The 23512-nt window shown below is 42.3% G+C and overlaps 1 protein-coding gene across 5 annotated transcripts in view; it reads right to left on the bottom strand.

Moving 5' to 3' along the window:
- ndrg4 (NDRG family member 4) overlaps positions 1-23512 on the bottom strand; it is a 214831-nt gene that overhangs the window by 141167 nt on the left and 50152 nt on the right. For 4 of the 5 annotated variants that reach the window (XM_073069634.1, XM_073069631.1, XM_073069635.1 and 1 more), the window contains exon 3: positions 1008-1052. The exons of the other annotated variant lie outside the window; for it this stretch is intronic. In XM_073069634.1, coding sequence (XP_072925735.1) covers positions 1008-1052 — 45 coding nt within the window. The remainder of the gene's footprint in view (positions 1-1007; positions 1053-23512) is intronic. 5 annotated transcript variants of the gene reach the window in all.

Below are 23512 nucleotides of genomic sequence, written 5' to 3'. Positions count from 1 at the left end.
CTTCAACCTGCTCAATGAACTCAATTTGTCACTTCAGGAGAGAATGACAACTGTCTTCAAGTTGGCAGATAAAGTGTCTGCTTTCAAAGCCAAACTGGAACTATGTTCCAGTGGACAGTGGACAGGGGCATATTTGACATGTTCCCAACATTAGCTGGGATTTTGGGAGAGACCGAGGCTGCACCGTCCTTCTCACAGCTGGTGCTCGATCACCTATTTTCGCTGTCGACAGAATTCGAGCGTTACTTTCCAACCGCAAATGACCCAAGACATGCAAAGGAATGGGTCCGTGACCCATTTGTGAATCATCCATGTCAGCACGGGAAGAAGATCAACTCCTCGAGCTTGACAGTGGGCTGAAAAGTATGTTTGACAGTACATCTCTGCTGGCATTCTGGATCAAAGTCAAGGCTGAATATCCTGAGATAGCCACAAAAGCACTGAAAACGTTGCTTCCATTTCCACCATAATATCTCTGCGAAGCGGGGTTTTCTGCAATGAGTGCAATGCAAACTAAATTGTGGAATAGACTGCACACAAGGAACCCCCTTCAAGTATCGCTGTCTCCCATCACCTGTCGATGGGACCGTTTTGTTGCAGGGAAACAAACCCAGGGCTCCCACTGATTCAGCGATAGTGGTGTGTTGCAATGATTTCATATGTTCATACGAGGAAAATATGCGGTGTGTGTTTAATATCCAAACGTTACTTAAAACATTATGACGCTATTGACTTATAAGTGAATTATAATTGACTTATCACTATATTCATGCGAAGAAACTATGTGCTGTCTGTTTAATATTAAATTTGTTAGATAAACCCTTCTAGAAATGAAATTGAGTGTATTAGCCACTTATAAATCACTTATAGTTGACTTATCACCTATATTCCAGTCGTGATTAACACCACTCCCCCCCCCCACCCCAATCGGCTGGTCCGCAAGAACATTGTCAATATTAAACTGGTCTGCAGAGCAAAAAACATTGGTGAACCCTGGTTTACTGTACCTGCCAGTTTGAGTCCACGGGAGGCAGGAATATATCACAATTATCCTGTAAATAGAAGAAAAAATAATTTCATGTGATATTATGATTTTAAAGAAAAATGTCACACTACAGACTATCACATAGTCAGGGATTGGCCTGTCATGCAACCAAAAGCACTTTCCCTTTATTCAAGTTATTCAATTACCAAAAATACACACATCCTGATTGACGAGGTAGCCAATCAAAACATTAAAGATCTTATTTGACATTTATAAAGTTTTAAAAAAAATATAATTTCATTTTTTGATCCACATTAGAAACATAGAAAACCTACAGCACAATACAGGCCATTCGGCCCACAAAGCTATGTCGAACATGTCCTTATCTTAGAAATTACTGAGGATTACCCATAGCCCTCTATTTTTCTAAGCTCCACGTACCTATCCAGGAGTCTCTTGAAAGACCTTATCGTATCTGCTTCCACCACCATTGCCAACAGCCCATTCTACACATTCAACACTCTATGCATAAAAAACTTACCCCTGACATCTCCTCTGTACCTACTTCCAAGCACCTTAAAACCGTGCCCTCTGGTGCTAGCAATTTCAGCCATGGGAAAAAGCCTCTGACTATCCACACGATCAATGCCTCTCATCACCTTATACACCTCTATCAGGTCACCTCTCATCTTCCATCGCTCCAAGGAGAAAAGGCCAAGTTCATTCAACTTATTCTCATAAGGCATGCTTCCCAATCCAGGCAACAACCTTGTAAATCTCTTCTGCATCCTTTCTATGGTTTCCACATCCTTCCTGTAGTGAGGCAACCAGAACTGAGTACAGTACTCCAAGTGGGGTCTGACCTGGGTCCTATATAGCTGCAACATTACCTCTCAGCTCTTAAATTCAATTCCACGATTAATGAAGGCCAAATCACTGTATGCCTTCTTAACACAGAGTCAACCTGCACAGTAGCTTTGAGTGTCCTTTGAACTTAACCCCCAAGATCCCTCTGATCCTCCACACTGCCAAGAGTCTTACCATTAATACTATATTCTGCCATCATATTTGACCTACTAAAATGAACCACCTCACACTTATCTGGGTTGAACTCCATCTGTCACTTCTCAGCCCAGTTTTGTCAATGTCCCGCTGTAACCTCTGACAGCCCTCCACACTATCCACAACACTTCCAACCTTTGTGTCATCAACAAATTTACAAGCCCATCCCTCCACTTCCTTATCCAGGTCATTTATCAAAATCACGAAGAATAGAGATCCCAGCACAGATCCCTGAGGCACACCCTTGGTCACCGATCTCTATGCAGAATATGACCTGTCTACAACCACTCTTTGCCTTCTGTGGGAAAGCCAGTTCTGGATCCACAAAGCAATGTCCCCTTGGATCCCATGCCTCCTTACTTTCTCAGTAAGCCTTGCATGGGGTACCTTTATTAAATACCTTGCTGAAATCCATATACACTACATCTACTGCTCTACCTTCATCAATGTATTTAGCCACATCCTCAAAAAATTCAATCAGGCTCATAAGGCACGACCTACCTTTCTTTGACATATTATGCCCCTCCAAATGTTCATAAATCCTACCTCAGGATCTTTTCCATCAATTTACCAACCACTGAAGTAAGACTCTCTGGTCTATAATTTCCAGGGCTATCTCTACTCCCTTTCTTGAATAATGAAACAACATCCACAACCCTCTAAACCTCTGGAACCTCTCCTGTCCCCATTGCACAGATCATTGCCAGAGGATCAGCAATCTCCTCCCTCACCTCCCACAGTAGCTTGGGGTACATCTCAACCGGTTCCAGTGACTTATTCATCTTGTTGCTTTCCAAAGCCTCCAGCACATCCTCTTTCTTAGAGTCTGAATGCTCAAGCTTTTCATTCTGCTGTAAGTCATCCCTACAATTGCTAAGATCCTTTTCTGTAGTGAATACTGAAGCAAAGTATTCATTAAGTACCTTCGCTATCTCCTCTGGTTCCATACACACTTTTTCCACTGTCACACTTGATTGGTCCTATTCTCTCACGTCTTATCCTCTTGCTCTTCACATACTTGTAGAATGCCTTGGGGTTTTCCTTAATCCTGTCCACCAAGGCCTTCTCATAGCCCCTTCTGGCCCTCCTAATTTCATTCTTAAGCTCTTTCCTGCTAGCTTTATAATCTTCTAAATCTCTATCATTACCTTTTTTTAAAACCATTCATAAGCTTTTCTTTTCTCTTGACTAGATTTGCAACAGCCTTTGTACACCACAGTTCCTGTACCCTACCATCCTTTCTCTGTCTCATTGGAACATACCTACGCAGAATTCCATGCAAATATCCCCTGAACATTTGCCACATTTCTTTCGTACGTTTCCCTGAGAATATCTGTTTCCAACTTATGCTTCCAAGATCCTGCCCGATAGCCTCAAATTTCTCTTTACCCCAATTAAACACTTTCCTAACTTGTCTATTCCTATCCCTCTCCAAAGCTATGGTAAAGCAGATAGAATTGTGATCACTATCTCCAAAATGCTCTCCCACTGAGAGATCTAATTATTCATCAAATTCTTTGTTCCTTCTTCAAATTAGATTTTACTGCATTGTGAATGTCTCTATTTAGCAGATATTTTCTGCAAATTAATCTTTTTCCCTTTACCACGAACGCCAATGAAGTGAACTGGTCATAAAAGCTCAAGTGAACAATGACTGGCTGATCTGAACGTACAAGTTCCAGATTACCTTACTGGCTCCTCTGTGCCTTGTCGGAACTAGTTTCATGTCATCTGACACCTGACCAGGTTCACTTCACAATACCAAATCAAATACAGCCTCTCCTCTTGTAGGCTTATCTACATATTGTGTCAAGAAACCTTCCTGAACACACCTAACAAACTCCACCCCATCTAAACCCTCGCTCTAGGAACATGCCAATTGATATTTGGGAAATTAAAATCTCCCACAACAACCCTGTTATTATTACACCTTTCCAGAATGTGTCTCCCTATCTGCTCCTGAATGTCCATGTTACTATTGGGTGGTCTGTAAAAAAAAACAGTAGAGTTATTGACCCCTTCCTGTTCCTAACTTCCACCCACAGAGACTCTGTAGACAATCCCTCCATGTCTTCCTCCTTTTCTGCAGCTGTGACACTATCTTTGATCAACAGTGCCAGGCCCCTATCTCTTTTGCCTCCCTCCCTATCCTTTCTGAAACATCTAAAGCCTGGCATACGAAGTAACCATTCCTGACCTGAGCCATCCAAGTCTTTGTAATGGCCACCACTGATCCAAGTACTGATCCACGCTCTAAGCTCATCCACTTTGTTCATAATACTCCTTGCATTAAAATAGACACATCTCAAACCATCGGCAGCGCATCCCTTCTCTATCACCTGCTTATCCTCCCTCTCGCACTGTCTCCAAGCTAACCACCTCTTCCTCCATCTCTTCAGTTTGGTTCCCACCTTCCAGCAATTCTAGTTTAAACTCTCCCCAATATCCTTAGCTAACCTCCCTGCCAGGATATTGGTCCCCCTTGGATTCAAGTGCAACCCGTCCTTTTTGTACAGGTCACACCTACCCCAAAAGAGGTCCCAGTGATCCAGAAATCTGAATCCCTGCACCCTGCTCCAATCCCTCATCCACGCATCTATCCTCCACCTGATTCTATTCCTATACTCACTGTCACATGGTACAGGCAGTAATCCCAAGATTACTACCTTTGTGGTCCCACTTCTCAACTTCCTTCCTAACTCCCTGTAATCTGTTTTCAGGATCTCTTCTCTTTTCCTATCTATGTCGTTGGTACCAACACGTACCACGATCTCTGGCTGTTCTGATTTCATGATATCGTGGACGCAGTCAGAAACATTCCAGACCCTGACACCTGGGAGGCAAACTACCATCCGCGTTTCTTTCCTGTGTGCACAGAATCGCCTGTCTGACGCTCTAACTATAGAGTCCCCTATCAGTGCTTCTATCCTCTTCCTTTCCCTGACTTTCCGAGTCTGCTTCTTAACTCCAACTGCATACATTACAACTCTGTAACCTCCTCAGGCCTCATGAATGCATTGGAGCAAAATTAAAAGAGGAAGATGCTGGAAATCTACAGCAAAAACAGAAGGGACTGGAAGCATTCAGCAGGTCAAACAGACTCAGTGAAGAAAGGGACACAGTTGCCACTTCAGCATAAGGACACTTCATCAGAACTGAAAAAGTAAGAAAACTGGTTGTAATGAAAGGACGGGTGGAGAACAGACAGAACATCTGTAAAAGGCTGCAGATCAACATAACAATTACAGTACTTTAAAAAACATGGTTGTTGGAAACAGAAAAGAAAAACAAAATGGAACATTACCAGAAATTGTTAATTCAGTACTAAATGCCAATGACTGCAATGCACACAGATAGGAGATAAGGTGTTGGTTCTTGAACCTATGTAGGGCATTATTGGAGCAACCTAACAACCTGAAGACAGAGAGATTGGAGTGTGTGTGAAATGGAAATTCAAATAACAGAGGAGTAGAACCTTTTGCAAAGTGATTAGAGGTCTCTGTGGAGTGGCCACCCAATCTAAGCTCCCCGCCAATGTAGAGGAAAGCACGGTTGAACTGCAAATACAATGCACTAAATTGGAGGAAGTGCATGTGAATCACTGCTTCCCCTGGAAGAGCTGTTTGGGTCCCTAGATGGTGAGAAGGTAAAGATGTAAAAAGGTCAGATGTTGCATCTCCTGTGGCTACACAAGGAATTGACATGAAAAGAGGAGGATTTGGGAGAGGCAGAGCCAGGCAGTCATGGAGGGAACACTAAATGTGGAGAGGGCTATGGCATCTGGTGGATAACCCTCTGTATGAAGTAGAGCTGTGGGTTTCAACATTCAAATGACAAATGCTGGATTATGCTTCACGATTACTTCACCTTACAGCACTTCCAGCTCAGAGAGGGGAGACATAGACATGGGAGGTGAGAAGGGTAGAGGGGGAGAGTGCAATGGGGTAGTAAAGAGGAAGTACTACACTGTAAAGAAAGTAAATGTCTTATGACATCGATCAGTGAGACACCACAGGCAATTAAAATTCATGAAATAAATAACAAAAAGCTGCTTTACAAGTTCAGATTATTTCACCACCGTACTATTTCACACATTATAGAGGTAATAGAATATCAACTCTACAGTTCAGAATCAGAAGTAGATTGATTATCACTGACCTGCATCATGAAATTTATTGTTTTGCAGCAGCAGTACAGTCCTCAAATTCACCTTCTCTTCCTTTTCTAGATCTGTCTACATTTCAGGAGACAAACTAGCCACCAATATCAATCACAAACCCACACACTCCCACCCTTCCTCCTAAAAGAAAGAGTCCTTTCTCCACTGCAACAGTTCTCAAGATGAGGCTCTCTGCTCCAGAACTTCTGGAGTGTCCTTCTTCCAGAAAGGAAGTTTCTTTCTACCATATTTGATAAAACCTTTATATGCATTTCTTCCATTTCCCACATACTTCCTCTCACCTCCTCCCCACTGGCCCCAACCACACACAGTCACAATAAAGAGTTCTCTAGATCCTCATCTTTCACACCACTAACCTCTACATCTAGCATGTCATCGTTTTGACTTCTGGCTCCATTAGGATCCCAGCACCATCCACAATGACTTTTCTCCTTGCACATTCTCTACCTTCCACATGGACCATTCTCTCAGTGACTTCCTGATTCCTTCCCATCCATTCCTCCCCATCCCCTGCAAAGACAGGTGGTCTTTTCATTTCCTCCCTCACCACTGACCAGAGACAAAAACAGCTCTTCTAAGTGAGGCAGAGATACATGTGCATCTCTTATAACCTGGTCTATTGCACATACTTGGGATGTGGCCCCTTCTATATTGGCAAGACCAAGCATAGACTAAACAACCATTTTGGAAAGCACATGTGATCTGTGAACAATGGTCATCTTGGGCTTCTGCTTGCATGTCATTTCAATTCCCCTTTCAATGCCCACAACCTCTCTGTTCTGGGCTTTCTCCATTGCAATGCTCAACTTAAAGGTAAATTAGTATAACAATGCTTCATATTCCGCTAGGTTAGCATACAGCACAGTGGAATGAACATTGAATTTTCGATTTTCAAGTAACCCATACCCAATCTATTCACGTTCTCCCTCTTTTTGGTCATTTTTCTTCTATCTTTCCCACCGTCCTTCCCACACCCGTTAGAAACAGAGAAATATAGAAAACCTACAGCACTTTACAGGCCATTCGAAACATAAAGCTGTGCCGAACATGTCCTTACATTAGAAATTACCTAGGGTTACCCTTAGCCCTCTATTTTTCTAAGCTCCATGTACCCATCCAGGAGTCTCTTAAAAGACCCTATCATATCCGCCTCCACCACCATCTCCAGCAACCTATTCTACACACTCACCACTCTCTGCATAAAAAAGCTACCCCTGACATCTCCTCTGTACCTACTTCCAAGCATCTTAAAAATGTGCCTTCTCATGCTAGCCATTTCAGCCCTGAGAAAAATCCTCCAATTATCCACATGATTAATGCCTCTCATCATCTTATACACCTCTATCAAGTCACCTCTCATCCTGTCACTCCAAGGAGAAAAGGCCGAGTTCACTCAACCTATTTTCATAAGGCATGCTTCCCAATGCAGGCAACATCCTTGTAAATCTCCTCTGCACCCTTTCTAAGGTTTCACATCCTTCCTGTAGTGAGGCAACCAGAACTGAGCACAGTACTCCAAGTGGGGTCTCACCAGGCTCCTATATAGCTGCAACATTACTTCTCCACTCCTAAACTCAATCCCATCATTGATGAAGGCCAATATACCATATGCTGCCTTAACCACAGAGCCAACATGCGTAGCAGCTTTGAGTGCCCTATGGACTCGGACCCTGAGATACCTCTGATCCTCCCCACTGCCAAGAGTCTTACCATTAATGCTATATTCTACCGCCATATTTGACCTACCGTCAAATGAGTTCATCATTCTTGTCCTCATCAGGTTTTACCCATTTGTTTTTGGATCCTCCCCCACACATATCGATGATCTTGCCTCCCTATCTCAATCTCAAGTCTTGATGCAGTGTCTCAACCAAAGCATCATTATATCCCTTTTACCTCCACAGATGCTACTTGATCTACTGAGTTCATCCAGCAGTATAATTTCTACATACAATGATTTCCTTTTCTCAGTAAATAATGTTGCCGTTTTACCATGATGAACTATGTCTGTGTCTTCAGATAACGTGCAGCACTCCTCAACAATGTCACTGCAATTAGCCCAATCCTCTCAGAGATCATTAAAACTGCTTAAGGGTTGGACAACATACTGCTTTCCAATTTTGACCCCAATGACACATTTTAGAAAGTCTCTCTGAAACCTTCTGGACTCCATTGGATATCTCAATGTCACCCAATTCTATCTGCTTCAAAGCTTCCTCATTACAGATTCCAGGTAGTAATTCTGCTGTGTATCAAATAGTTCTAACTAAACCACACTTCTTTATTTCAAAGTTTATCAATTTTTAAATAGAGTTACTGAGAACTTCAACTGTCGTAGTAAGTTCGAAATATCATTTTAGATCACAAGTGTTCTTCTAGCAAGGGCATTTCCATGAGTGTTTGCTTTCCCCCACACTTAAGATTCCTGATATCCAGTGGCATCTTGGCATCGCAAATATTCAAGAAAAAATATCCTTCCAATGCTCATCAGTATTCAAAACAAGCTCTAACAAACAATGTATTGGAAGATAGCTCCCTTTCTGACTTATTTTTTTGTTCTGTGATCCTGGTGAAAATAATGGTGCTTACATTAAATAAAATTGGAAGATGTGTATAACAAAAAAAAGCTGCCAAATGTTAACATAGCTTGATGAGATAGAAATAGATATGTCTTCCATTCTAGTATGAAGAACTTCATAAACTAAGCTCTTCATTTTCAACCTGGGTTGATCTTATCAATTATTTCATCTCAACTGTATCCACCTTTACGCTTTTGAAATCTCCTTATACTTCTGAAACTGATGTTTAATTTATGGTTCTGATTTACATGGTAATCAACAAGATAGGCAGTTTTTTTTTTGTTGTTCAGATTTTAACTTGCTCATTCTCCTGAATGAATTTTCAACAGCAAAGTGCTAGGCCATGTACAGAACATACTCAGAAAGAGGCATTAAAATTACCTCCTGTTCCTGGATCTTACAATTTACAACACTGTTCCTCATTCTCCCCCCTCAATTAAAATCTGTTTGTACTAGTCTTAATGATAACTACCCCTAACACTGGCACCAAGTGACTGGATAACACCAATTTTTTTAGAAATCTTCTTTTGATCAAGAACTTTGCTTCCACTCTAGTTTTGTGGGTTATGAGGTAATTGATAAGCCAATATGGACAGGTAGATCAGGAAGCAGTTTGCTCATTTCATCATTTATGCCAGTCTTCTATGCTTGTGATACATGGATTCAAGATTCTGAATACCTTTTGCATTCTCTTCCACTACCATGACAGTCAAAGGCCATGGATTCCATGTTGCATTTCAAAGGAACATTTGAATGCATCTTTAATTCCTTTCCTCCTAGCAATTTCCTCCAAGTACAGATGCTCTGTTCTGAGAATCTATGTTCATGTCCTGTTCTCAATGCTACCATCAGGGAGGAGGTACAGAAGCCTGAAGGCACACACTCAACAATTCAGCGACAGCTTCTTCTGCTCTGCCATCTGATTTCTGAATGGACATTGAACCCATGAACACTATCTCACTACTTTTTTAATTTCTATTTTTGATATATATATTATTTACACATATACTTACAAGCCCCACTTCCAGAAAAGTTAGGATATTTTCCAGAATGCAATAAAAACAAAAATCTGTAATATGTTAATTCACGTGAACCCTTATTTAACTGACAAAAGTACAAAGAAAAGATTTTCAATAGTTTTACTGACCAACTTAATTGTATTTTGTAAATATACACAAATTTAGAACTTGATGGCTGCAACACACTCAACAAAAGTTGGGACAGAGTTAAAATAAGATTGAAAAGTGTGCAGCATATTCAAGTAACACCGGTTTGGAAGACTCCACATTAAGCAGGATAATTGGTAGCAAGTGAGGTATCACGACTGGGTATAAAAGTAGCATCCATCAAAGGCTGTCTTTGCAAGCAAGGATGGGTCGTGGCTCACCCCTTTGTGCCAAAATTTGTGAGAGAATTGTTAGTCAGTTCAAAAGGAACATTTCCCAACGCAAGATTGCAGAGAATTTAGGTCTTTCAACATCTACAGTACATAATATTGTGAAAAGATTCAGAGAATTCAGAGACATCTCAGTGCGTAAAGGGCAAGGTCGGAAACCGCTGTTGAATGCGTGTGATCTTCGAGCCCTCAGGCGGCACTGCCTAAGAAACCGTCATGCTACTGTGACAATTATAGCCACCTGTGCTCGGGAGTACTTCGGACAACCATTGTCACTTAACACAGTCCGTCACTACATCCAGAAATACAACTTGAAACTGTATTATGCAAGGAGGAAGCCATATATCAACTCTATGCAGAAACGCCAGAAGGTTCTCTGGGACCAAGCTCATCTCAGATGGACCGAAAGACTGTGGAACCGTGTGCTGTGGTCAGATGAGTCCACATTTCAGCTAGTTTTCGGAAAAAAATGGGCGTCAAGTTCTCCGTGCCAAAGATGAAAACGACCATCCTGATCGTTATCAGCGAAAGGTGCAAAAGCCAGCATCTGTGATGGTATGGGGGTGCATCAGTGCATGGGTGAGTTGCGTGTATGTAAAGGCACCATTGACTCTGAGGCGTATATTAGGAAAATAGAGAGACATATGTTGCCATCAGGGTGACGTCTCTTCCCGGGACGTCCATGCTTATTTCAGCAGGACAATGCCAGACCACATTCTGCACATGCTACAACAGCGTGGCTTTGTAGACACAGAGTGCGTGTGCTTGACTGGCCTGCTGCCAGTCCAGATCTATCTCCTATTGAAAGTGTATGGCGCATCATGAAGAGGAGAATCAGACAACGGAAACCTCGGACTGTTGAGCAGCTGAAGTCTTATATCAAGCAAGAATGGACAAAATTTTCAATTGCAAATCTACTACAATTCGTATCCTCAGATCCAAAATGATTAAAAAGTGTTATTAAAAGGAAAGGTGATGTAACACAATGGTAAACATGCCTCTGTCCCAACTTTTGTTGAGTGTGTTGCAGCCATCAAATTCTAAATTTGTGTATATTTACAAAATACAATTAAGTTGGTCAGTAAAACTACTGAAAATCTTTTCTTTGTACTTTTGTCAGTTAAATAAAGGTTCACGTGAATTAACATATCACAGATTTTTGTTTTTATTGCATTTTGGAAAATATCCCAACTTTTCTGGAAATGGGGTTTGTACTATAATTCATGTTTTTTTCTATTATCATATATTGCATTTTACCACTGCTGCAAAGACAACATATTTCACAACATATGCTGGTGATATCAAGCTTCTGATTCTGAGAACAATGTGGCAGACTGAGTGCAGTTAGAGATTCAGATGCCAGTGATGCCTGGGCCAGGACACCAACATCGGTTTGTGAATTTAAGAGGATTTTGCAGAAAGAGATATTTTTCTAACAACTGTGTCTTTCTAGCCTTCTGTGGTTAGTCTAGGACTTAAAATTAGAAAGGGCAGGGATAATCAGTGGCCAATAGACCACAATTGTTGTGCCAGATCCAAAGACCTGAATTTCAGGCATCTTGTTCCTCAGATCAACTGAAGGCTATGCTAACACATTGAAATTGATGGTGAATCTCCCCGCCAAAATTTACCAAGTGGTGGCTCGAGATTTTACTGTGAATCTTTATTGTTGGAGGGAGGTGTCATACATTTGGGAACAGTTGCTCAAGGGTCTTGGTCTCATGTTTGAATGCCACGGTCTATTCTCTCACGGGCTTTAGAGAATGGATTCATGGCGGCTTGAAGCACTGCACTAGAATGTGTGCAAGCATAAGCATCATCGGCGTACTAAAGCTCAACCATCACGGATTATGTGACCTTGGTTCTAGAGTACTGTTTCATACGTTGAATAATTTTCCATGCGTTCTCAAGATGAGCACCACTTCCACAGGAGGTTTCTTGGAGGCAAAGTGCAATGTTGCAGTGAGAATGGCTGAGCAATGACAGAGCCTTGTTGACATCAGTTGGCTCCATTCATGGCTTGAATGCCATCTTGAAGCAAGTGCAAGAGGGAATGGAGTTTCTGGGGCAGGAGCATTTGAGAAAAGCTCACAGTTCTCCAACGGAATTTTTCTTAGATCTTGAGCATGGTGAAAACATTATTTACCATGCCTCTAGCTTGAAAGAATTCACACAACAGTCCAAGGATCAGACTTTTGGTTACTGGGAGGTCGTTGAGGAGCACTAGGGAAATGAGCTTCCCTGTACCCTTCATCAAGGAGACTCCTCTGTAGCATTGCTGTGGATTTGCACCAGTGGTACAATGATAAAAAGGATCACTTGAATCTACTGAAGTAGGGCTTAATATTTCCCAAACATTTACTGGAAATTCAAATAAAAATTATTGATCATAAAGGGAAACAAAATTCAGACCTGCCTGGTTTGTCAACATACTTCAGTATAGTTCGGCTTAACAAAGAACCCATTAATAACAGAAGTTGGTATAATGTGCAATTTGACTAAACATCCTAGCCTAAAGTGTTCCCTGGGATAACAGAGTAACACTATATACTGGGGTGTCACAGGAGGAAGACAGGCCGGAGGGCCCAGAGGTCCCGATTTGTGCTTTATATGACCTCAGTATCCCAAACCACTTTCACATCAAAAGTAAGTAAATCAGGAAACATGCATGTTTGTTCTTCTTCTGAATAGAGCTGCAATCTTTTAAATTTTATGGAGAGTCAATGAGGTTTCAAATTAACATTGTAGACAAAAAATGGCACTTCAGAGAGCGAAGCACTCGTTTAGCTCTTCTGTTACAGCATAATCCGGCATTTTCAGTTCAAGGTGCTACCAATTGATAGCCAAGGTCAGCAGATTTTTAAAAATTTCCATTTCTCAGTAGCATTTCACTCAATTATAATTCAAACATTTCTGAATTTCCAATAGGTCCCTGATCCATATGAAATCTTTTCTATTTGAAGAAGATCCCTAAGGAAATGTTAACGAGTTAGGTTGATGGAGATATGTATCCTGTGTGCTAGAACAGGTTGTGACTGAATGCACAGCCAACTATTAAAATGGAATAATTCTCAGCCACTACCTTAACATAACATGATAATTTCTAGTTGTTTATTTCAAAATAATCAAGAGAGTTTGCTCCACTTTTAATTCACTATACCTAATCCAAGGAAATATACATGCCATGAAGTTGGAGAAAACATGGCAGGTTTCACATGGACAACATTGGACACAGATGTATGGTTCTTCTGGATGATGGTAGAAGAACATTGTCCAAAACTTCAGAAACCTGCCGAGGGTTTTAAAATGCATTGTGCTAGCATTCACCACTAACACCAATAAACTCATCAACACTCCTGCTACCATGTTGTGAATTAGGGACTAGGGACTAGTTGCTTTCAGAGGACATTTCTAGCCACAACAGTGGTACCTCATCCAGGCATTAGAGAAAATGGGAATATCTGGTCACACTAATCCACACATTAGATGTCATAACTGTACCAGTTTAATTTGATCTGGGATAATGCAACTCCTGATAAATCCACAGAACAAATGATCTTCCCGTTTGTGGGTTGCCAGCTAGCGGCCAGGGTGGAAAATAAAAATCCTGGTTCAGTGGCTTGAGTGTTTCTGTGATTTGCTATATTACATTATAGGACACTGACACAGACCTGGGAATGCCCAAGGAAGACAAAAAATATCTCCTACCCCCACAATCAAAAGGTAAGTGTCCTCTCACCTGGCCAACTGAACACCACACAAATTGCACCACAATCAGTACCTTTCCAAGGCCAAAACTATTCTTTAAACCGACAGGCAGAATTGCATTTGCAAATAGGTGAAGGAAAGGCAGTAGACGTGATCCAGGTGGACTTTAGCAAGGCCTTCAACAAATTCCCGCATGGGAGGCTGGTCCAGAAGGCCAGTCGCCTGGCTTTCAGGATGAAGTAGTCAACTGAATTCAACATTGGCTTCGCCTTAGAGGGAGAAAGCTGAGAGTGGTAGATGGTTGCGTCTCTCTGACTAGTGGTGGCCAGCAGGTATCGGTGCTGTCACTTGTCATCTATAGTACATTTATGATTTGGATGATAATGCAGTAAATTGGATCAACAAATTTGCAGATAGCAACAACATTGGGGGCATAGTGGACAGCAAAGAAGACTATCAAAGCTTGTAATGAGACCTGAACCAGTTAGAAAGGTGGGCTGAAAATAGCAGATGGAATTTAATGCAGGCAAGTGTGAGGTGTTGCACTGTGGGAGGACAAGCAGGGTAGGGCTTGCACAGTGAACAGTGGAGCATTGAGGAGTACTGTGGAACTGAGGGATCTGTGAATACAGATTCACAATTTCTTGAAAGTGACTTCACAGGTAGATAGGGTCTCAAGATAGGGTCTCTTTTGGCACATTGGCCTGTATAAATCAAAGTACTGATTACAGGAAGCACACACAAAATGCTGGAGGCACTCAGCAGACCAGGCAGCATCTATGGAAAAGAGTAAATAAATGACATTACGGGCCAAGACCCTTCACCAGGACTGGAGAGAAAAGATGAGAAGTTAGAGTATGAAGGTGGGTGGAGGGGAGGAAGAAGTACAAGGTAGTAGATAATAGGTGAAACTGGAGGTGGGGGGAGGGGTTGAAGTAAAGAGCTGGGAAGTCAATTGGTGAACAAGATAAAGGGCTGGAGAAGGGGTATCTGATAGGAGAGGACAGAAGGCCATGGAAGAAAGAAAAGGAAGGGGGAGAAGCACCAAGAGGGAGATTATCTGCAGTTCAGGAGATAAGGCAAGAATGGGGAATGGGAAATGATGGGGAATGGGAAATGGTTGGGGTGGGGGGGGGGGAAGAGGGAGCCATTACTACAAGTTCAAGAAATCGATGTTCATGCCATCAGGATGGAGGCTACTCAGCCAGAATACAAGGTCTTGCTCCTCCAATGAGAGTGGCCTCATCGCGGCAGTAGAGGTGGCCACGGACTGACATGCTGGAATGGGAATGGGAAATGGAATTAAAATGGGTGGCCACTGGGAAATCAGCTTTTTCTCAGACAGAACGTAGGTCCCAATCTGTGCTTGATGGTGGGATCTCATTGGAAAATGAGTACAGGAGGTGAGATGTTATGTTGAATTTGTATAAAAGGTTGGTGAGGTCAAATTTGGAGTATTGTGTGCAATATTAGTCACCTATGTACAAGAATGACATCAATAGGATTGAAAGAGTAGAGAAAGTTTACAAGGATGTTGTTGGGACTTGAGGACTTGAGTTACATGTATAGGGATAGGTTAAATAGATTAGGAATTTACTCCTTGGAGTGAAGGCAAATGAGGGGAGATTCGATAGAGGTATTCAAAATCACTAGGGTATAGATAGGAGCAGGTTTTTTCCAGAGGTTGGATGAGATCATAGGTTAAGGGAAAAAGGTGAAATATTTAAGGGGAACTTCTTCATTCAGAGTGGTACGAGTGTAGAACGGGCTACCAGCCGAAATGGTGAATGTGGATTCAATTAAAGAGAAATTTGGATGTATATGGATGGGAGTGATATGAAGGACTATGTTACAGGTGTGGGTAGATGGGACTAGGTAGAATGACAGTTCAGCATGGACTAGATGGGTCAAAAGTCCTGCTTCTGTGTTGAGCTGCAGTATGAGCATCCGGCCTCTGATTCCTGGTCACATTCATGGTCAATATGGTAACTATGTTCAGATGAGCATTCACCTCTGATTCCTGGTCACGTTCCAAGGATGGTAATTATTATTTATCTGGAAATTGCTTAATCAATTTTTTTCCACTTAAATGTTTTGATATTCAGTGCTGATGTGCATAAGAAATTGTTTCACAATAGGCAACTAGTATGCATGAATACTAAATTTAGGCATTATTATTGGATATTGTTTGCATGCCTCTGCACACACTGGGCCAGGTAGGCCTGGACATTGCCGAGTGATGATCACCGCCCGTATCACCAATGGTTTCATAATTATCTCATACACATCTACAAGCTCAAAAATACAGGAAGAATGCATCGTGAAATCAGCAAGGGCCTGGATGGAAGGAGGCTTAATGCTGTATAACCACAACAGTGGTCAGGCCAGAAAAAACTGCCCACACAGAGCTGTCTCAGTAAAACAAAGTGCGGGGCTTTACAATCTGTTGGAGTTTTCGAACTTTGGAAATGTTCTTTTTTGAATGTAACAACTTTTAAACAATTCAAGAAAAAAATTGTAATTTTTAAGCATAATACAGTAAAACCTACAACATTCCCCATTCTTGTATATATCCAGGGGCCAAATTCCACCAAATTGAAAACACAAAGTGCACTGCAGATGCTGTGGTCAAAGCAACACGTAAAACAAGCTGGAGGAGGAGGCAGAGTGAAACTGGGACGGGGGAGGGAATTACAGGAAGTTGGAGAATTCAATGTTCATGCCAAGGGGCTGGGCTCCTCCTCCAACTGTCTATCACCTCTCTCATGATATTCTGCCTTCTTCTACTACACAGTGCTTTCCCCTTACATTCCTTCTTCACGTTTTCTACCTATCCCTTCCCCTACCTCTTGATCTTTCCCCTTACTGGTTTTTCACCTGGCACCTACCAGCCTTCTCCTTCCCACCCTCCCCCCACCTTCTTTATAGGGCACCTGCCCCCTCCATCTTCAGTCCTGACAAAGGGTCTCGGCCCGAAACATTGACTGCTCGTTTTGACAGATGCTGCTCAACCTGCTGAGTTCCTCCAGCTTGTTCCACCAAACTGAATGAGCTTGCAAATCCTTCTGAGGAATCAGAAAGTCCTTGCACCCTCCCAGTGGATTGCTTGCAGTCCAGCAGTGGAGTGTGTTAATGGATTTGGTGTCTGAAAGCTGCCAGATAAGTTTGTCTTTCATAGCGTCAAACAAATGGCAATGCTTTGACATGGAACTCTGCTACATACAGTACCTCCAAGATCCAGCTAATATCATGTATTCTTGTCCATTTATTTTAACTTTCAAAAATGGTTTCCAAATCTCATGCATTCAATTATCTCCAGAAAACAATAAGCTTTGAGAAAAGGACTGGTTAGCCTGGGGTGTTCTCTTTGACATAAAGGAGACAGAAAGGAAACCTGGTGTGTAAGATTACAAGGAATCACACTGGGAAGCACTAGAATCCTTTACCTGTGAGATGAAGAAAGACACAGCAAAGATTTTAAATAACTGGTGGATGGATGTGAGATGAGAGCAATTTGAGGTCAGAATTCTCTGCCCAAATCAGAAGGCAGCAGGAAAGTCCTGATGAAGGGTCTCAGCCCAAACTGCTCATTACTCTCTATAGACGCTTCCTGACCTGCTGAGTTCCTCCAGCATTTTTTGTGTGTGCTACAGCAGAAAGCTTTGTTGCATTTAAAAAACTCTCTCTTGGATAAGTATTTCAAGTACTGTAAAATAAACATCTGTGACTCGGGATTTGGAAGGTGGGATGGATACAGGCAACACTTTTACATTTGTTGATATACACAATTGGCTAAAATGGTATGAAATAAAATTATAATTGCATGGTTAACTATTTAGTCCCATGTTCAGGAGATTATTTATCTTTACAAAGGGAAAATTGATTATACTGATATCAGCACCTCAATTCTATTCCTGGCTACACATTTTTCAAGCTCCTTTCTGTTAAAGTTAAATGAAACAGTATCAATTGTGTTTGTTACAACTTTATTCCACACATTGACTCTTCTGTTGTTACGTCCACGTTTGAAGCCAATTCTATTGAAAGCATTGTTTCTCAGTATTCATGCTCAAAGCCGCCCAGACCTACAGAAACTTAGATCTCCAACTCAGAACGTAAGCAGATGCAAACACAAACAACTGCACACCGCAGTGAGGGTTTGAACAAGGTGGACTTGGCTAAACAGTTTCACATTTGTTCAGTAGATAAGCTCAAAACCAGCAGGCGACAACCCCTCTCCCCCCCCCCCCCCCCCAACTCCTGGAGTGGCAAAGCACCACTGCATTTCCCAATCCTACTGCAGAGGGAAAAATGGTGGGGCAATGACACAGGCTTTCTTGATGCTCATGCACATGGAGATAGGGTCCTTTGTCTTTCAGTGAGGAAGATCTTGGGCTTTCATGCCTCACAGGTCAGATGCAAGATGAAAACGTTTTTACAGGCAGCCACACTCTTTAATGATGTAGTGAGATTTAAAAAAAGCCAAGTACAATTGCTGATAACACTCCCTGCATTTCTACTGGTGTTGTTACACACTGAAAACCATACCCACTGTGCCACTAGATGGATGGAACCTACACTGTGACAAGGAAGAGATGGTCAAGGAATATCCTAAAGGATGAATCATCTCCACAGGTTGCAAGATCTCATATTAAGACTCACCAACTTGCCCACAGAGTATCAGGACTCCAAGAGGTTGTGGAGTGGTCTAGGCTGGGATGCATATTAGCAGTTGGTCAGATGGATGGAGGAAATAAGTAAAGAGCTATGCGGCACACAAGAAGATATAGATAATGGTCAGACATGGACTGATTAGTGACAGGTAACATTTGCACCACATGTGGAAGTCAGTGACCATCTCCAACAAGGGAAAATCTAACCACTTATCCTTCATATTCAATGGCACCACTATTGTCCCTCACCATCAATATTCTAGATAAAGGGGCAGGATACCTTTGATCAAAAACTCAACCACATCAACCACATTTTTAGCCAGAGGGTCATGGATTTATGGAATTCGTTGCCACATGCAGCTGTGCAGACCTGATCATTGAGGGTGTTTAAGGAGGAGATTGATAGGTATCTAATTAGTCAGGGTATCAAGGGATATGGAGAAAAAGTCGGAAGTTGGAACTAGATGGGAGTTTAGCTCATGGTGGAGTGGCGGAGCAGACTTGATGGGCCAAATGGCCTACTTCTGCTCCTTTGTCTTGTGATCTTGTGATCAGTTAGATAAATACCGTAGCTACAACAAGAAATTGGAGGGTCCCGTGGTAACCAATGTATCTCTCGACACATAAACGTTATATAAACTATGGGTCATACTCTCACTTATCTGGAAAACTGCAACTCCACCAACACCCTGAGATGGCTATCTGGTTAGGAAAGGAGTAGTAGAAAACTATGGGCCAAAAGGGAGAAAACTTGAATGGGATCATGGATGGTGTGGATGAGTTAGGCTGAAGAGCCCACACCTCTATCACACCAGAAGCTCTACACCTTGCATGACCAAAGAGCCCGTGTTATTGGCACCCCACCCATCACCCAAGAAAATCCTTTCCCCACTCCACCATCACTGGTGTACTGGGCTGCAATGTGTACTATCTACAATTGGTGCTGCAAGTACTTGTCTGAGCTAAATAAACTACCAATAAATAGGATTTTAATTTTTAATGAATGCAAAGTTATACATGTTTTGTTTTACCCTGAGAATTAGCAGAGTGACTGCAAGTTATTGAGTTTAAAATTAAAGGAACTAATTAGTTCAGAATTCCAGAGCATAACCACATCATTCTCAATGCATGGCAAATGACAGAATATATGATCAGAGTGTAGGGTCCAAAGCCACCGGCCAAAGACCACAAGAAGATGTTACATGAAATTTATACTATAGAAATGAACCTCATCTCTTCTAGAGCTCATGTAACATACCAGCAAGTTCCTATTTAACCTAGTAATACAACTTTTATTTATCCAGCTTCCTCTCTAACACAGCAATATTACTCACACAAGCCGCTCTAAGTTTCCCATTCTCAAGCTTAAGGACATTCCTGATGGACATTATGCTTCTCCCTGAAAAACTACAGTTAACAATCACAACAATATTAATACAATGCATATAATGTCGCACAAGATCTCAATATGCTGACTCTAAATGATCAAACCACATGTCTTTCGAAGACATAATCAAAAGATTAGTTGAATAAAGAGGTTTTAACATGCTACTTTAGTATGATAAGCAACACTTTAAAGTCTAGAAATAGAGGGATTTCAAGAAGAAAATTCAAGGATTTAGGACTGTGGTATCGGAAAGTGTGGCCAACAATGGCACAGTGATCAAACGTGGAATACTCAAGCCAGAATTGGGGAAGGGTAGGACACTTTGAAAGATTGCTTGGTTGAGAGACAGAAATATGGAAAGCCAGGAAGGAGCTTGGAGAGGAGGATGGAAATTTTAAAAATTGAACCACTGAAGTTTGATGAAAGCAGGATTCAGTGAGAATTCAGAAATATACCACAGGGGACGGTGGAGGGGGAAGGACAACATTGGAATAGTGAAGTGTAAAAGGTAACAAGAGCAGAAAAGAAGGCTTTGCCAAATAATGAGCAGAAGTATGGTAAAGGCAAGTGTTTATAAAAGGGATGTTTTGGGCACAGGTACTCTGACTCTGGCTGTAAGTGATACCAAGGTGTAAACAGTGCATTTCATTCCCCAACTACTATCAGTGAAAAGGATAGAAACAACAGCAAGAAATGGCTTTAGTCTTCAATTATTTTCAGCTATAACCCAGCTACATTTTCCATGGATATTTAATGTTACTGCTCATTGGATGTAAAAAAAAGGAAAAATTAAAAGCAGAAGGAGAACATACAAGTAACAGAACCAGGATGATAATAACAATTCAGAAGGCTAATAAAGGGGGGGGGGGGGGCAATGAGAGCTTGAAAAAAGACCAACAGCAAACATGAGAATCCAAACTTCTTCTATAGGCATGGGTTCAGGGTTGCAAGCAGAGCTCCAGACCAAAATGAAAATCTGCTCATGCAGCAAGCGAATGATGATGTTGCCTGAATCTCAGCAATGGATGGTGTGGTTGAAATCTACATTGATAAAATGTGATTAGAAATTGTGCTCATATTATATCTGGCACAGATGGAATACAACCCAATTGCTGAGAGAAGTAGGTTAGTGGTGTGGAAAGAAACACCAAATAGGGGCAGGACACTTGGTGGGTTAGTAGGTGGTTAGTAGTGGTGCTATTACATTATCATGATGATCGGCACTAGTGCCACCAGGCAGTAGTCATTTACGTCTGAAGGTGTAGAGTTTTTTGCCACAGGGATGATGGTGTCCGATTTGAAGCATGTGGGGACAGCAAACTAGATGAGTGAAGTTATAGGCTGCTGTTGTGACTCAAGGCTATACAATAAAAAGGATAGTGGATAGAACACTGGCTATGGAACAGAAAACAAATAGGCAGCAAAAAAACAAAACTGGAAAATAACAGAAATATTCAGCAGGGTTGCACAATCTGAGACAGAACTTACATCCACTTTGAGATGATGAAACATACCAGCTCCTGTCCAAGTGACGACCTGGATTTGTGTCAATTTACCTATCGTCACAACAAGTCCTCAGCAGATGACATTTCATTGGCCCTTCACACAATCCTGGAATATCTGGACAGCAAATATGTCATAAGGATGCTCCTTATCGATTACAGCTCAGCATTTAATACCATCATCTCCACAAAACTAATCAGCAAACTCCAAGACCTGTGCCTAAATACCTCCTTGTGAAATTGAATCCTGGATTTCTTCACTTGCAGACCTCAGTCAGTTCAAATTGGCAAGAACATTTCCATCAGCAAAGGTGCACCACGGGACTGTGTGCTTAGCCCCCTGCTCCACTCGCTTTACACCTATGACTGTGTTAATAACTACAGCTCCAACACCATATACGAGTTTGCTGATGACACTACTGTTACAAGACGTTAAGATATAAGACACTACTGCAGAATTAGGCCATCTGAGCCATCAAGACAGCTCTACCATTCAATCATGGATGATCCTTTTTTTGTAATCTCCTCCTCAACCCCAGTTCCCAGCCTTCTCTAAGACCTCTACCTCAGTGAGGCCAAACAGCAGCTCTCTGACACCTCCTCTTACTTACCCCTGGAACAGGACCCAACCAAAAAACATCAAACCATTGTCTCCTGTACCATCACTGCCCTTATCAACTCCGGAGACCTTCCATCCTCAGCCAAAAAACTCATAATTCCCACACACTGCACTGCTCACTTTTACCTCCTCCCCAAGATCCATAAGCCTGACTGTCCTGGTAGGCCTATAGTTTCGGCCTGCTCCTGTCCCACCGAACTTGCATATGCCTACCTCGACTCCATTTTGTCACCCATAGTTCAGTCCCTCCCTACCTACATCCGGGATACATCCCATGCCCTCCACTTCTTCAATAACTTCCAGTTTCCCGGTCCCGACAGCTTCATTTTCACAATGGATGTCCAATCCTTATACATTTCAATTGCCCATCAAGAAGGCCCCAAAGCCCTCTGCTACTTTCTGGACAATAGACCTCACCAGTTCCCCAACACCACCACACTCCTCAGGTTGGCGGAACTGGTACTCACACTTAATAACTTCTCTTTTGGCTCTTCCCACTTTCTTCAGACCAAGGGTGTAGCTATGGGCACTCGCATGGGCCCTAGCTATGCCTCCCTCTTCGTAGGTTATGTGGAACAGTCTATGCTCCAAATCTATACTGGTACTGCTCCCCAACTTTTCCTTCAATACATTGACGACTACATTGGTGCTGCTTCCTGCACCCATGCAGAGCTTGTCAATTTCATTGACTTTGCCTCTAACTTTCACCCAGCCCTTAAATTCATTTGGTCCATCTCGGACACTTCTCTCCCCTTTCTCGATCTCTCGGTCTCCATTTCTGGAGATAGACGGTCCACTGACATCGTCTATAAACCCACTGACTCCCATAACTACCTCTTCCCACCCTGCCAAATGCAAAAATTCTATTCCCTATTCCCAGTTCCTCCGTCTCCGCTGCATCTGCTCCAAGGATGAGGCTTTCCATTCCAGGACATCCCAAATGTCTTCTTTCTTTAAGAATCGTGGTTTCCCTTCTGCCGTCATCAATGATGCCCTCACCCGCATCTCCTCCACTTCCCGCACTTCAGTCCTCACCCCATCCTCCCGTCACCACAACAGAGACCGTGTCCCCCTTGTCCTCACCTATCACCCCACCAGCCTCTGGATCCAGCATATTATCCTCCGTAACTTCCGCCACCTTCAACAGGACCCCACCACTAAGGACATCTTTCCCTCTCTGCTTTTCGCAGGGATCATTCCCTCCGCGACTGCCTGGTCCACATGTCGCTCCCCACAGATCTCCCACCTGGCATTATCCCTGCAAGCGTAAGTGCTACACCTGTCCCTACACCTCATCTCTTACCACCATTCAGGGCCCCAAACAGTCCTTCCAGGTGAGGCAACACTTCACTTGAGAGTCTGTTGGGGTAATCTATTGCATCCGGTGCTCCAGTCTCCGACGAGACCCGACGCAGATTGGG

This window comes from Hemitrygon akajei, chromosome 17 (assembly GCF_048418815.1).
Source record: "Hemitrygon akajei chromosome 17, sHemAka1.3, whole genome shotgun sequence".
Lineage (NCBI taxonomy): Eukaryota > Metazoa > Chordata > Chondrichthyes > Myliobatiformes > Dasyatidae > Hemitrygon > Hemitrygon akajei.
This window is presented reverse-complemented; position numbering and strand designations above follow the sequence as displayed.